Below are 13,148 nucleotides of genomic sequence, written 5' to 3' on the forward strand. Positions count from 1 at the left end.
ATATATATATATGGCGAAACGGCGAGAAGTGGGAAATTAAAAGGGTGCAAACGCAAGCGAAACGCTTCCCGCGTCTCGCCGCGAATTCTCGTTGACATTCGTTGGACATGTTCCTCTTAATAAAATCTTGACACAATGGTCACTCCACCCGACCACGGACACAATATCGACGTATCATCTAATCGTAAAATTACATTCTTATCGAGACGGTATAATAATACAGTAATTACGGACTAAATTGGCCTATCGCAGCACCGGGCCGGTCTTGGAGGGAAATTGAATTTTCGCCCGACGGAATAGATTCTCCTCTACTACTTGCTCATTTTCTCCGGTTCTCTCTATTATTCTCACTCCTTCTCTCTTCCCTCATTTCTAAACACTTTTCTTTTTGGCACGATAGACATTAGCTGGCAATCTAGAGATTTTCTTTATTCTTTCTCTCTCCTCCTTTCGCATTTCGTCTTCGCGCTTACGCTTTTCGTTTCTTAGGTAGAGGTACCGGCCGGCCGGCATCTGGCGATCAACCCTATTCGTTAGATAGCACCTTCGTTATTCAACTTCGTTTCGCGTACTTTCGAGATCGCGCGAAAGTACACAGAGCAGCAAATACACTATACATCACTTAAGGGCTAGGTAAGTTGTTTCTGACCAAGTGGAGGGATCCGATCTCGTAAATGATCCTTCAAATTCGCACGAATTGTCTTACGTTCCTCTCTCTCTCTCTCTCTCTCTCTCTCTCTCTCTCTCTCTCTCTCTCTCTATTTCTCTCGCGACGAAAACGCATGATCGGACTTGGTTTATGAAGTGGTCGGAAGTTAAAGCTACTTACGAGACCGATCCCAAGAGAATGAGCCGGCCACTCTCGTTTTGCGGTCCAGCACATAGCTGGACAGCATCTCGTTATTTTATATGTACATGTGTATATATACACATATATATATATATATATATATATATATATATGTGTGTGTGTGTGTGTGTATATATATCGCGCACATACACATGTATATAAATATCTAAGAGAGTGACTAAATGGAGAGGATTTTTGGAAGGACCGAATATAGACCGTGCAACAAGACGCTACTTCGCGGCTCCCGACGACGAACCTAAATCACGCTGATGTCTCTGACGTAGACGGGAGAAATAAAAGATATACATTATTGCTATCCGCATCATCAAGGAAAGGATTATTCGTTCGTTCATTCGGGAATTCAAAGGCACCGGCAACGCTTTCCAGGAGGTTTACCCTCCCGATCGGTGCCAACGTCGAACACGTCGTTTTACACGAATGATAATCGTAAAAGCAGTTATTCGACGGTTTAATCCTCTATGGATTAATATAGAATCTCAAAGCAGGATGCGTTGTAGTCATAATGCATTTCTATATTCAAATTTATCTCGAAAATTCTCTATTTAAAAACAACAATAAAATGTGTAAAATGTAGATATATATTTATTTCTAATCAAAGCTTCGAGCAAATAGGATTGGCATTTTTCTTTTTCAGGCAAAATATATAATTTCGTCCATAGAGAATTAATAAATATTATCAAAACATATACTGTACATGCTGTGCGATTTTTACATCTTATATTAAACATCGATATTCTTGATCCCTTTCGCCGTGATAAATTTATACTTATCTGCGTTTCATTTTTTTTTCTCGTGAGCAAAAATAGATTAATGGAATGGGCCAGAAACTCTGACTTTTAAAAAGTTTATCACGAAAAGTTTGCGTGCCTCACCTCGCTTTGATAGCATAAGATATTGGGTGTGAGTATTGCGGGCTTTTAATAATTTGTCTTAGTTTTCGTATATTAGACATATTGAACGTACTATGCACGTACACAATTGTCGAAAGGGCATTCATGCGACGAAAGAGTTCTTTGAGTTGAGAAGAGTTCCGATTCACTTTCCTAAGAACTTAGGAAAATTTATCTCGAAGCGTTAGGAAAGTATTTAAGAAATTTACATAATTTCTAATATCGAGCTTAATTCAAGATTTAATTTTCTTACGTTCAAGATTGATTTGCCCGTGTCTTCGAAAAATGAACCCAATCATCATTGGTTGAACTCCTCAATTTTGCGAGAAGCGAATCGATTTTCATCCGCGTAAAAAAAGGAAAGTTCACCGACGTGTTCGCGTCTGCACGGAGCTCGCGTAGAGAGAAATTATCGTAATCGCACGCGGCATCGTCATCGCGAATTATATTACATGTCGAGTACACATCGAATATATCGAGGTTAGCTATTACATTACAAATATATCACTTTGTCGATGGAGCACGAAGACGAAGAAGACAACAAAAGGAAGCCTTTGACCGTCGGCTTTCGCCCGCCGCGTCGTTGCGTTCTTTGGTTTTTATTCTTTCTCATTTTTCTCCTTTTTGGTTTCATATCCATTATCACAAGTTAGTCTCACTATCGTAGCGCAGAAACCATCATCGAACGTGCTGGTGAACCGTAGTAGAGATCGCGCGCGCGATCGCATTTCATTACATTCTCTCTTGTCTCTCCATAATTGACGCGTCTTGTTGGGCCGGCGGCGATGGATAGATGCGGTCCTTTTTTTTCTTTCTCTCCTCTTTCTTCATTTCAATAGGAGTCCTTCAGCAGTTTCATCTGACGCTCGTACTCCTCGAGAGTAGAACGATTTTTCATTCGACAACGATCAGCTGAGAGCGGAAGGCGTTGTTGCGAACTCGAGGTATGATCTTGTATATGACGAACGATCGAATATTTCAAGATGTGGATTTTAATTTGTGCTATTGAAATGCGTCTAAATTAGTTTAACAGCACCATTAGCAAGGATTATTGCCATTACTGCCTTGCGGCACTTCACGAATCGGAAGTGAGCGACGAGAATTTCTGTCTTTCGAAGCGTTGTCAGAGAGAAAATAATTAACGCGTAAATACAGCTATTCGTTCCTCGCGCTCTATATCTAATATCTTGCTGATTAGCGCGCACAGAGAGAACTGCCTTCAACCGGGTGCATCTAGATATTATTTTATCCTTGTTTTAACATTTAGTGAACAACAAGGATAAAATGATATATCCTAAATTCCTGAACGCACTCTTGTTCTCCTCATCATTATTATATATGTATCAATGTATTATTTATAACGCGTGTGTGACATACTTTTTACTTGTATAATTTAGTAAGATCAATTCTCGAGTCGCTCTGCAACGACCGCGGCATGTCAACGCGCGGAGGGACGCGTCGGAGAGAAAGAGGCACGTCGTTGCGGTGCTCTTCGGCTCCGAGGAGGCCGAGGCGAGTGAGCCGAGTTGCGATCGCGTTAGCGCTGGTGAATATGCGTGGTGAGATGCTTGGAGAGATAATCAGCCCGGGCGAAGCATTTGCCGCACATCTCGCAGTGATACGGCCGTTCGCCGGTGTGGATGCGCAGGTGCCTCGTCAGGTCGCTCTTGCCTCCGAAGGCGCGACCGCAGAACAGGCAGACGAACGGCCGTTCGCCAGTATGCTTGCGCACGTGCAGCTTCAGATTCTCCTTGGACCTCACGCACTTGCCGCAGAACGGGCAGGCAAAGCGTCGCTCGCGACGATCGGCCTCGCGAGTGACGCTCCGCGCGAGATCGATCATCGCCTCGCTCGGCTCGTGCCGATCATCGTCGACAACATTGTCGTCCACATCGCCGGCTTCGCTGCTGGTACCGCCACCGCCGCCAATCCCGCCGGTCCCGGTGGCAGTGGTCTCCGTCATCTGTACCTCCACCGCGTCGCCAAGGTTCTCTTGAACGCTCGCGGTCTCCGAGACGCTCTCGTCACCGCGAGCGCTCTCAGAGAATACACCACGCATCTCCTCGGCGTCGCCCGGATTCGTGGTAGTATCGCTGCCAGTCTCCACCTGGGACGGCTCGCCAGTGCTCGAGACCTGATCGCTGCGCTCGGCCGGTGCTGAGACGACGACCACGCTGTTCTGAGATTCGGGCGCGCGTTGCAACCGCTCAAGCGCATGGTTGAGGCGGTGCTTCTTAAAGGACTTTAGATACCTGAACTGCATACCGCATACATCGCAGGTGAAGAGCTTGTCAGCTGGCAGCCGCGCGCGATGGTTCTGCTCGCGATGTTTGACATAAGCGGATCGATAGCGATAGCGCTGGCCGCACTGCTCGCAGGTGAACGGCTTGTCGTCGCTGGTCTGGCCGGCGTGTTGCAGCAATGCATGCCGTTCCAGCAGCCACGGCGACGGGAACGTCGCCAGGCAGACGCCGCAGCGACGCGCCAATCCGGCTAGCCCGGTGAAACCGCCGTGCCCGAGGATGGTGCTGCCGGTGCCTCCGTGCACGCTCGTCCGCTCCACCAGGGCGCCCCATCCACCCGCGTCCAGTCCGAGGGCGAGCGAGACCTGCAACAGGGGAGGAAATTACGTCGTACGATGTTGCGCGACATCGTTGATACGTCGTTGGCACGACAGTGCAATTTGAATCTTGAGCTTCGAACCCGAGCATCTCGATTAATTGTGCGATTCCTCGATACCGAAGATTGTGATTAACTCTGAATTATAAATCATTTAGACTTTTAGACAAAATTGGACTAATTTCAATAATTTAATACGATATATAATTTGAATTTTATTTTATTGAAAAAAAAATTTAGCTCCTTTTGAACTTTGTCATTTGTCTCGCGGACGTTCGAATGGCGCGTCGCAGCATGTCTCGGGCGGGGTATTGTTTCACGCTCGAATGGAAGATTATGAACTGTACACTTACCCTTTGTATCACGCGGATGCGGCTTATGATAGCGATAAACAATCCCTACGGCATAATATCGCTCTGGGTTTCACGCGAGATTGGATACACGGCGGGGATTGCGGTTGCGCAGCAGAGGCAGGCAAGAACACACACATCGTACGCACGTGACGTATTGTTAACACAAACAGTTTGCAGCTTTTATTTCACAAATTGTTAATTTACAACTATGATATGCATTCGTTCGTCTAAGAATCGAAACAAACCAGTTTTTTTTAATTTTACTTCTTTTTTTTACGCCAAGCCAAGTTGTGGCTATCCGCTATGATCGGAACGTTCAGAACGCATTGTCGATATTGGTGGAGTTTTACGGACGAGAATAGGATTTTTTTTTTCTGTCGGAGGGTAGGTTTTCCTGGTTTTCCTTCGTGAGTTTCACTTCGTGAGATTCCGAATTTTGCCGATTTTCTCCGAAACGTCCGATTCCTACCGACATACAGCTGAAATGCATTCGTGTACACAGGCGTTCATGCGTATTTGCATACAAACGCCGTTAAACTGAGACTCAGTTGAGCTCACAAATCTCAGGACGCATTCGCAACGTGGCTCTACGATTTCACGGCTTTAATTAAAAATTTCGCGACATTCAATTTCGGATAATTTGAAATCGGACCTATCAACAATCCATCTACCAAAATTTGTAGCATAGAACGAAACGTATCGGATGGACGGAAATGCTCTCGGATTATTCGCTCCTCGGATTAGTCGCCTCCTCGGTCGCGTCCATCCGGTCCATCTTACACGTCTCTAATGTCCAAGTGAACGCTTGTACGAGTTGAACATAGTGACTCGGTTACAATGAGCTCGGGGACACAGCGCAATTTTATTTTTTTTTTACAATATATATCCCTTTTTTTTACAATATATATCCTCACATAGTCGTTCGCGATAGCGATGAGGACGCATGATGGTGTTGAAATTTTTATATTTTTATGATTTTCAATTCATAAATAAATAACTCTTCTCACGAAAAAATAAGTAGTTTAATTATACATTAAATATTTTTAAATTAATTTTTTTATTTTTTATCATCTCAAAAAAAAAGAAATGTTTTCATGACAATTAACTTTTCGTTTTCACAAAAGTAGTAGAAAGAGAATTAATTTTGTCTGTTGCTAAATATATAAATACGAAGAAAATTCTAAGTAAAATAAATCTTATAAATTGAAAAAAGTTTTTTTTTCAAATTCGAAATGTCGAATTCTTTGTTGCGCTTATACTCAATAATTTAATAAATGGGAATAAATACGAGGACAAAAATATACTGCTAAAAAAATTGTGAGATGTAGACTCGATCGTTGCTCGTTCATTGCCTAATCACGTACGAAGGTGACATCACGTCGCTGTGCTATCGCGAACGGCACGTAAAAATAAACTAGAATATCCAAAAACGGGACGCATTGGTCGGTTGGTCGGTAGTTTTTTTTTATTCCACCGCAAGCGAAGATCGCGCTTCGATAACTCACATACGTGTCCTATCGCAGCCCATAATATCTAAGATCAGCAAGGTCGCACTCGAGAGTTCCGAGTATCACGCGATATCGTACACGTACAAGGTGTTCGAAAAGCAGAGAAGAGCAAACAGTACAACCGGATTAAAAATATATTGATGTACTCGACAGTATCGTAAGAGCATATCTTTATCTTATCGATAAAAAACAAAATATTTAACTAATTACGTGTAAAAATATTAATTTAACATTTTTTATTAATATCGTGATATTGGCGATAAAAAATATTTAGCTCGCAGTATTCTTTTTCTTAGTGCATTCTCTTATTTTCTTAATATAAAATTTCAAAAAAATTTCAATAGACACGATTGCATAGTGAAAAGTTAATAATCTTGTTTAGGGATAAAATTTCAAAGAAATCAGGATTTGTGCTGTTAACGAAAAATGTTATACATTTTATACATATTGATATGCAATTTACATTTTTATTTTCAGTGCTGTTTCGTCTCTTTTCTTCTCTCTTAAGTTTGATGAATTGATAATTTTGTCGACGTTATCTCGACCGTGAAACATTTAATGATCTCTAGAGTGCGACCAAAAAAATCTCGAAACAAGTGTGATTGAGGTATTATATTAAATGTTTGATTGTGTCGAACTTTTGTAACAAAAAATTGAAGATACCTTTTTTTGGATTAAATTAAAACGTTTTTCTCAAATGCGATTAAGAAATCTCAATGATACTGTCCTGCATAAATGCAAATCGAGAGCTTTTACGTTTTCAAAACTTGATTTTCTTCCTATGACAAGCGCGAGTTATATTGCTCTTAATTTTCCGCGACAACTTGGTGTATCATCGGAATATCGAGTGCACATTGTCGAATGCATCGCGGAGAGATCGTAACGGCACCATTGGCGTTTGCGTTCCGTTTACAGTTCTCTCGTATCCATTCTCGCAAAGTCCGATAATCGAATTACTAACGCCGCGAGATAGTTTCGAGAGTCTCGTCGCAAACAAACATTTTCTCGTTGGCGCTCAAATTCCGTCTCTCGCTCGCTTGAAGAACAACGTTTGCTTTTTTGCTGACAAACTATGTGTACACTACACATTTCCCTCTGTCTTTCAACTGCCTCTCTTTCTCTCTCTCCCTCTCTCTCTCTCTCTCTCTCTCTCTCTCTCTCTCTCTCTCTCTCATACATACGCATACATACAAACATGAGAATACACTCTCTCTTGTTCTCTCTCTTTCCTTCTTCTTTTTCTCTTTGTCTCTTTCTCTCCCTCTAATATTCGATAATCAAGCGAATGGGCGTGGGTGCTTGGTGTCGAGATGTGCTAAAGTGGAATGGCATGGGCATTCGATTCCTTAAAGGTCCGGTTTCATTTGTTGTTACGCTTTAACAGCACGTTATTAAATCCTGGAAAAGCAAAATCTAAGACTCTGGTTGGCACAAAACGAAACGAGTAGTGGTTGCCGCGGGTACCGGCCGTGTCGCGTCACGCCGTGATAGACGGACGGACGGACAGACGAACGGAAACGCCGCAACGAGTCGTTACAAGTATGAAAAATATTCCGGTAACCATTAACACCGTTTAAAAAAGTTATTGCATCTGGGTAACCTATGTTGTATAGGTACACGTTTCTCTTTTATCGTATATTGTACAAATATTGTTGTAAGTCGGTAGTACAAACGTTACTGTAGAAAACATAACAATTCGTAGGTTTCGTATGTCTTTCGTATCGTTACAGAAAGCTTAAGTGTTATACAATCTGTTATTACTATATGCGAGATTTTTCGATCTACAGGGTGACTCCGAAAATATTGAACACTGTGTTGTCTCTGCTTGTGTATATGTGTGTATGTATGTGTTAGATGTGTGTACATATTTATTCGCGCGATCTCTCTTTCCCTCTCTTTTCCATTCTCTGTATCTGTTGATTACCAGGGGAATCAAAAGCCGGGGAATTGCATGAAATGAGATCTCGTTGTAACCGAGCCTCGACAGACGGGTGTTACTTTCGTCGGCACTTCGGGAAAACGTTATTTAATTGTAATGTTGAAAGAAAAAAAAAAGCATTCGCTTTGTTTCATGTACCATACACATCGCTCCTTTATTTCAAAAGTAACGCAAATTAACAAACGTGACATACGAGTTATTACCATCAATGAGACAAGTACAATTATTACTCTCTATCAATTACTAAAAATAATCTAAATTCATAAAAAATTGTTGCAACTCAAAAAGATTTTTTAAAGGTTGCGAAACGAAAATGCAGTTTGATTGCACGTTAAAATTATGTTCTTTTTAACATATATATTATTTAATTTATCAACAGTTTTCTGTAAAGTTGAAAAACAGATTTTTTTCCTTTTTTGAGAAAGTTAATTTTTTGAAGTTGTGTCACTTTTGAAGCAAGAGAGCAATATGCAAAAAAGAAATATTTGCAAAATTTGCGGATAATTTATGCGGTCTTCTTCGCACACCGACTTTGCGACACGTGTTTCTTTCGTAAACTGTTAACGCGCGCGAAATGCACGTTCGCAGAAGAAAGTGACGCGGAAATGCATTCGTGGATCCCGGGCTATGTGCTTACTAAGTATCGCGATTATACAATGTTATTCCGTGGAAACAATGACGGAAACGGATGTGTCCTGGACGCGAAATATGCAGCGGGTGCACAATACGACCGACAATGTTGATAATTCTCGGTACCCTTTAGCCTTCATTATATATCTGTCAGCGTTGGTATTTAGTCGACGACGTCTCGAAACTCGATGAAGAAAATGTTGCGCTTCCAAAATATCTCAAAAAGTCAAGGCGCGTCTCAAATATCTTTGCGAATTACATTTCAAATATATATATTCCCCCGAATATGCGAATGCTAAATTTACTTTGAAAATGTTATACACTTTGCACGTAAAATATACATATCACATTTACATGTTGCCGCGAGTTTAGCGTTTCGCATTGATATCCTACTCTCCTTTCTGATACATGATCGTGGCCTTCAACTACATTTCGGGTAGAGAGATAACAAATTGTTTTGCGAACACTTTCGCATACGGACGCCACGGGATGAAAGATATCACGCGTACAGGTGAGAGATACCCCCCTATATCTGCACATCCACGCGCAAAGTACGCATCGTATACACGGTGCGGTAAATCGGTATTCATCAAACGCGGTTATCGAGCGTCGGTGAGAGCGTCGGCGAGCTGCACGCCCCGTAAGATATGACGTGTCGGGCGTACAACTTTTTTCTACACTTTTTTTTTACATGTACGCGGTGTACTTTGAAAAGCTCGGCCAGAGGGAGAAAGAGCGGCTTGACAAGGCTGAGCGTCGTAATCGGAAGGGATGGGAGGGGGAATGCGAACGGGGAAAAACGCGGGGGTAGCGACAGAGACGCGCGCGAGAGAGAGAGAGAGAGAGAGAGAGAGAGAGAGAGAGAGAGGGAGGGAGGGAGGGAGAAGGAGAGCGAGAAAGAGAGAGGCCGTGATCCTGCCGCGTCGACCTTATTGGCGGAATTCCCGCGGAAGAGATCCCATTAATAACGGAGCGACAAGCAGGCACGTACCCGCGGTCCGTCGCAAGGAGGGATGCGGGGTGGGATGCACGTGCTTCACGAGTATACACTGCTGCATCTCGCTGACGCGCGTTGCATACACACGCGTCTCTCTGTCTCTGTCGCGTAGATGTGGAATACACGTGTGCGTGGATGTGAACCCAACGGCGGCAGCGATGTCGACGACGATGACGACGACGACGACGACGACGACGACGACGACGACGCGAGCGAAGCTGCCTGTCCTTTCACGTTACGAAAGAAAAATTGCAAGTTTAGCAAAAAATACAATCGCGATATAAACCGATTTGATTCGTGCTCTCGACGTGCTGCGCAACGCCCAAAGCATTGATGGTTACTCGGAGCATTAAATCTGTCGTTCTTTTTTCTTCTTTCTTTCACTTTTTTTTTTCATAAATTGATAATCATCTGATAATGCTCATTTAATCATTTCTTCGAACGTCAGCTTAAATTGTCATGCGATTATCATACAATCGACAATACTGCTGACGTTTAAAGTCCTGGAAGTAGCATTAATCATAACAATCTTAACGCGATAAACTTATAATTTTTATTTATCTCTTTTATTACAAGTGAGAGATATTCCAGATCCAATAATTTTCCCTTCCGTCTGTTCAAAGAATCCAATTATAATTACACCGTGTAAGAAGTACTATCAATATTCGCTATATTAATAATAACATTAATAATAACATTAATCATATGATAACTTTTTTAAAAAGCGATAAATCAATCTTTTTGTTTAAGAAATATAAATTTATCCGTTATAACAATTTTAATATTAGACAGGTATATAAAATTTTATACAAATTTTGTCATTTATTTGCAATCCTAAAACATAATAATTTAGTTTAAACATTCCACCTAATCTTAATTTCTCATAATCGAATTATTAACTTCAAATCATTAATTTTAATCTACAATAGATTACTTATATTTTCGACAAGTAAAATATATCCAGCAAAACTAGTACAGTGGTTACTTTGTGGTGGATATCTCGCCTAATATTTTTAATTTCTCATAATTAAATTATTAGATATTAATGCTCCATGTATCATTAACTTAAATTAAAATTAATTCGATTTTCAACATGAAAGATATCTCTATCTATCAGAATGTATCCCTTTTCGTTCCTGTACGAAATTTTCCCGATCGTTTTCTGGTATAGACTTTTTATTTAGGACAGGCATCCGCTAGTATCCGAAAATCTACAGGCATCGAGGATCATAGCGTAAGAAACGTAGCGAATACGTTCCGGCAACGTGTATTACCGAGTGACCCGATCCGCAAACTTGCGAAACGCGCGCCCCGCGCGATGCCTTTAACTAGGCTAGTAGTAACAGACGGTGCTCGCGGTAGGAGACGCGATTCCGACGCGGCGCGGTGCGGCGTCGGCGGTGACGACGGCGGCAGTAGTCGATCGCGTGTGTCGATGTATGTGTACGGATCGTGGAGGCAGTAGTAGGCGTAGGCTTAGCGTGTTCGGATCGGGCGCTCGCACACCTTCCTGCGCGACCCGCGCGCACACCCGCATAAGCGTATACGTAGGAGATGCATGACGGCGTAGATGCAGACCGCGCGTGTATGCGTGTCCTGTACGTGCATCGCGTGTTGGTGCTGCACGCGTAGGCGTGCCTACCTACGCTCGGAATCGCGCAGGTAGGCGTGACTTGGGGCGGCGCCAGGTGAATACACCCCTGACCTATGCTTTCTTCTCTCTCGTTCCCTTCGCTCTCGCCCTCTTTCCTTACAATTCCTCTCTCTTTCTCTCTCTCTCTCTCTCTCTCTCTCTCTCTCTCTCTCTCTCTCTCTCTCTTCCATTCTCTTGCTCTCTCACTCGCGATACACGTGTCCCCGAATTTATATCGGCTACCGATTCTTTGTCCATGCGCGCGTGTATCCAACCAACTCGCGAAGGGTCGATCGTTGTAATCGTTGATAACTCCAGAGAGGTATTTCTTTCTTTTTTCTCCTCTCTTATTTCCTTTTTCCCTTCTTTCCTCTGTTCCTCTCTTTCTCTACTTCTTACTCTATCGTTTTCAAGGGTGTGCGCGTACGTGCGTGTGCACCCTCGAAAACGACAGAGTAAGAGAGAAGAATATTTTCTCCTGATATCTCTCACACATTTACCCTCCTTCTATCGCTACTCCTCCCTTCACCGTGTACTCTCGACGTGAATAGAAGAGACACACTTCGACACGTGCGTGCACCCGCGAAGTTTTCACTAATGTAATTTCGCGAGATTCACTGTTCGACGAAATCTTCCTACCGCGCGATTTCTTTCCGCGATTTTGTGCCATGATTTATTTTCCAAGCCTATTAATCCACGAATGCTTTGATCGTAGAGACCTTTCGAAATTTTTCTTTATTATTTCAATCCGAAAGCGATGAAAAAATTAGATAAAGAGTTACACAAAAATATAATTAGTGCGAAGGGGTATTATTTTTTTCAACATACATTTCTATTTTTAAAGTTATGGATCCGAATCTTTTCAAAAGGATAAACTTTTTGGAGTAATTTTTTGCGCATTGAAGCCAGTAAAATAAAAAAAGTTACTTTTTATGTGCGCGAATTTTTAATTTTTTGTTTCACAAATATAATACATATAATCCTTTTGTATCAATCTAACACTTTGGTTATCGTTCTTTTCCGCTGTCGTATTTTTACGAATATCACATTGAACATCTTTCAAGCTCAGTCAGTCCGTGAGGGTCGATTACATTCTCCTATTGATTTCGCGTCTGGAGTAAAAAGAGAAAGAGTATGGTCGCTAAGATTGGATATGAAAGAACATGAAACTATAACGTCATCGAAATTAATCGCGGTTCTATTCTGAGTTAGTTATATAGCGACATAAATTTAAAAAAAATTAAATTTGTCCGAACATCGTCTCTCTCATTTGCAAAATGATTTTGTATTGCTCACCACGACCGGAAGAACAGCAAGAGATATATAATAATCTATTGTATTTCGGAACTGTTTCTCTGAAGAGATTTCAAAGGCAAACATTTCAGGGTCTTCCCAAATTTATCCAATTTTCGATCGAACGAAAATAACGTTGATTTTTTGCTGGTTGTTGTCGATTGTTATGCGAAATCAATGATTTAGCGAAATATTATTTCTAGAAAATAATAGAAAATTTCGATGAAAACTCGTTATCGAATGTGCTTGCTCTGTTTCGCTGCTTGGATATAATTTTTACGTTACGCGTTCCGTGTTATTCCAGCGTGAATGATATTCGCGAGGATTCTACACGTAGGCAAATTTTCGTCGAAAATGCGATTGTTCTACCGAAAACGATGAGTCGGGGGGGGGGGGGGGAAAAAAAGGGAAAAAA

The 13,148-nt window shown here is 41.9% G+C and overlaps 1 protein-coding gene across 1 annotated transcript in view; it reads right to left on the minus strand.

The window, feature by feature from the left end:
• Positions 1–2,953: 2,953 nt before the first annotated feature.
• LOC108690992 (protein bric-a-brac 1-like) overlaps positions 2,954–13,148 on the minus strand; it is a 57,088-nt gene continuing 46,893 nt past the window's right edge. The window contains exon 4 of the mRNA XM_018198578.1: positions 2,954–4,369. Within this exon, the coding sequence (XP_018054067.1) occupies positions 3,299–4,369 (1,071 nt within the window). The 3' untranslated portion in view covers positions 2,954–3,298. The remainder of the gene's footprint in view (positions 4,370–13,148) is intronic.

The sequence above is a fragment of the Atta colombica genome, unplaced genomic scaffold (assembly GCF_001594045.1).
Source record: "Atta colombica isolate Treedump-2 unplaced genomic scaffold, Acol1.0 scaffold38, whole genome shotgun sequence".
Classification (NCBI taxonomy): domain Eukaryota; kingdom Metazoa; phylum Arthropoda; class Insecta; order Hymenoptera; family Formicidae; genus Atta; species Atta colombica.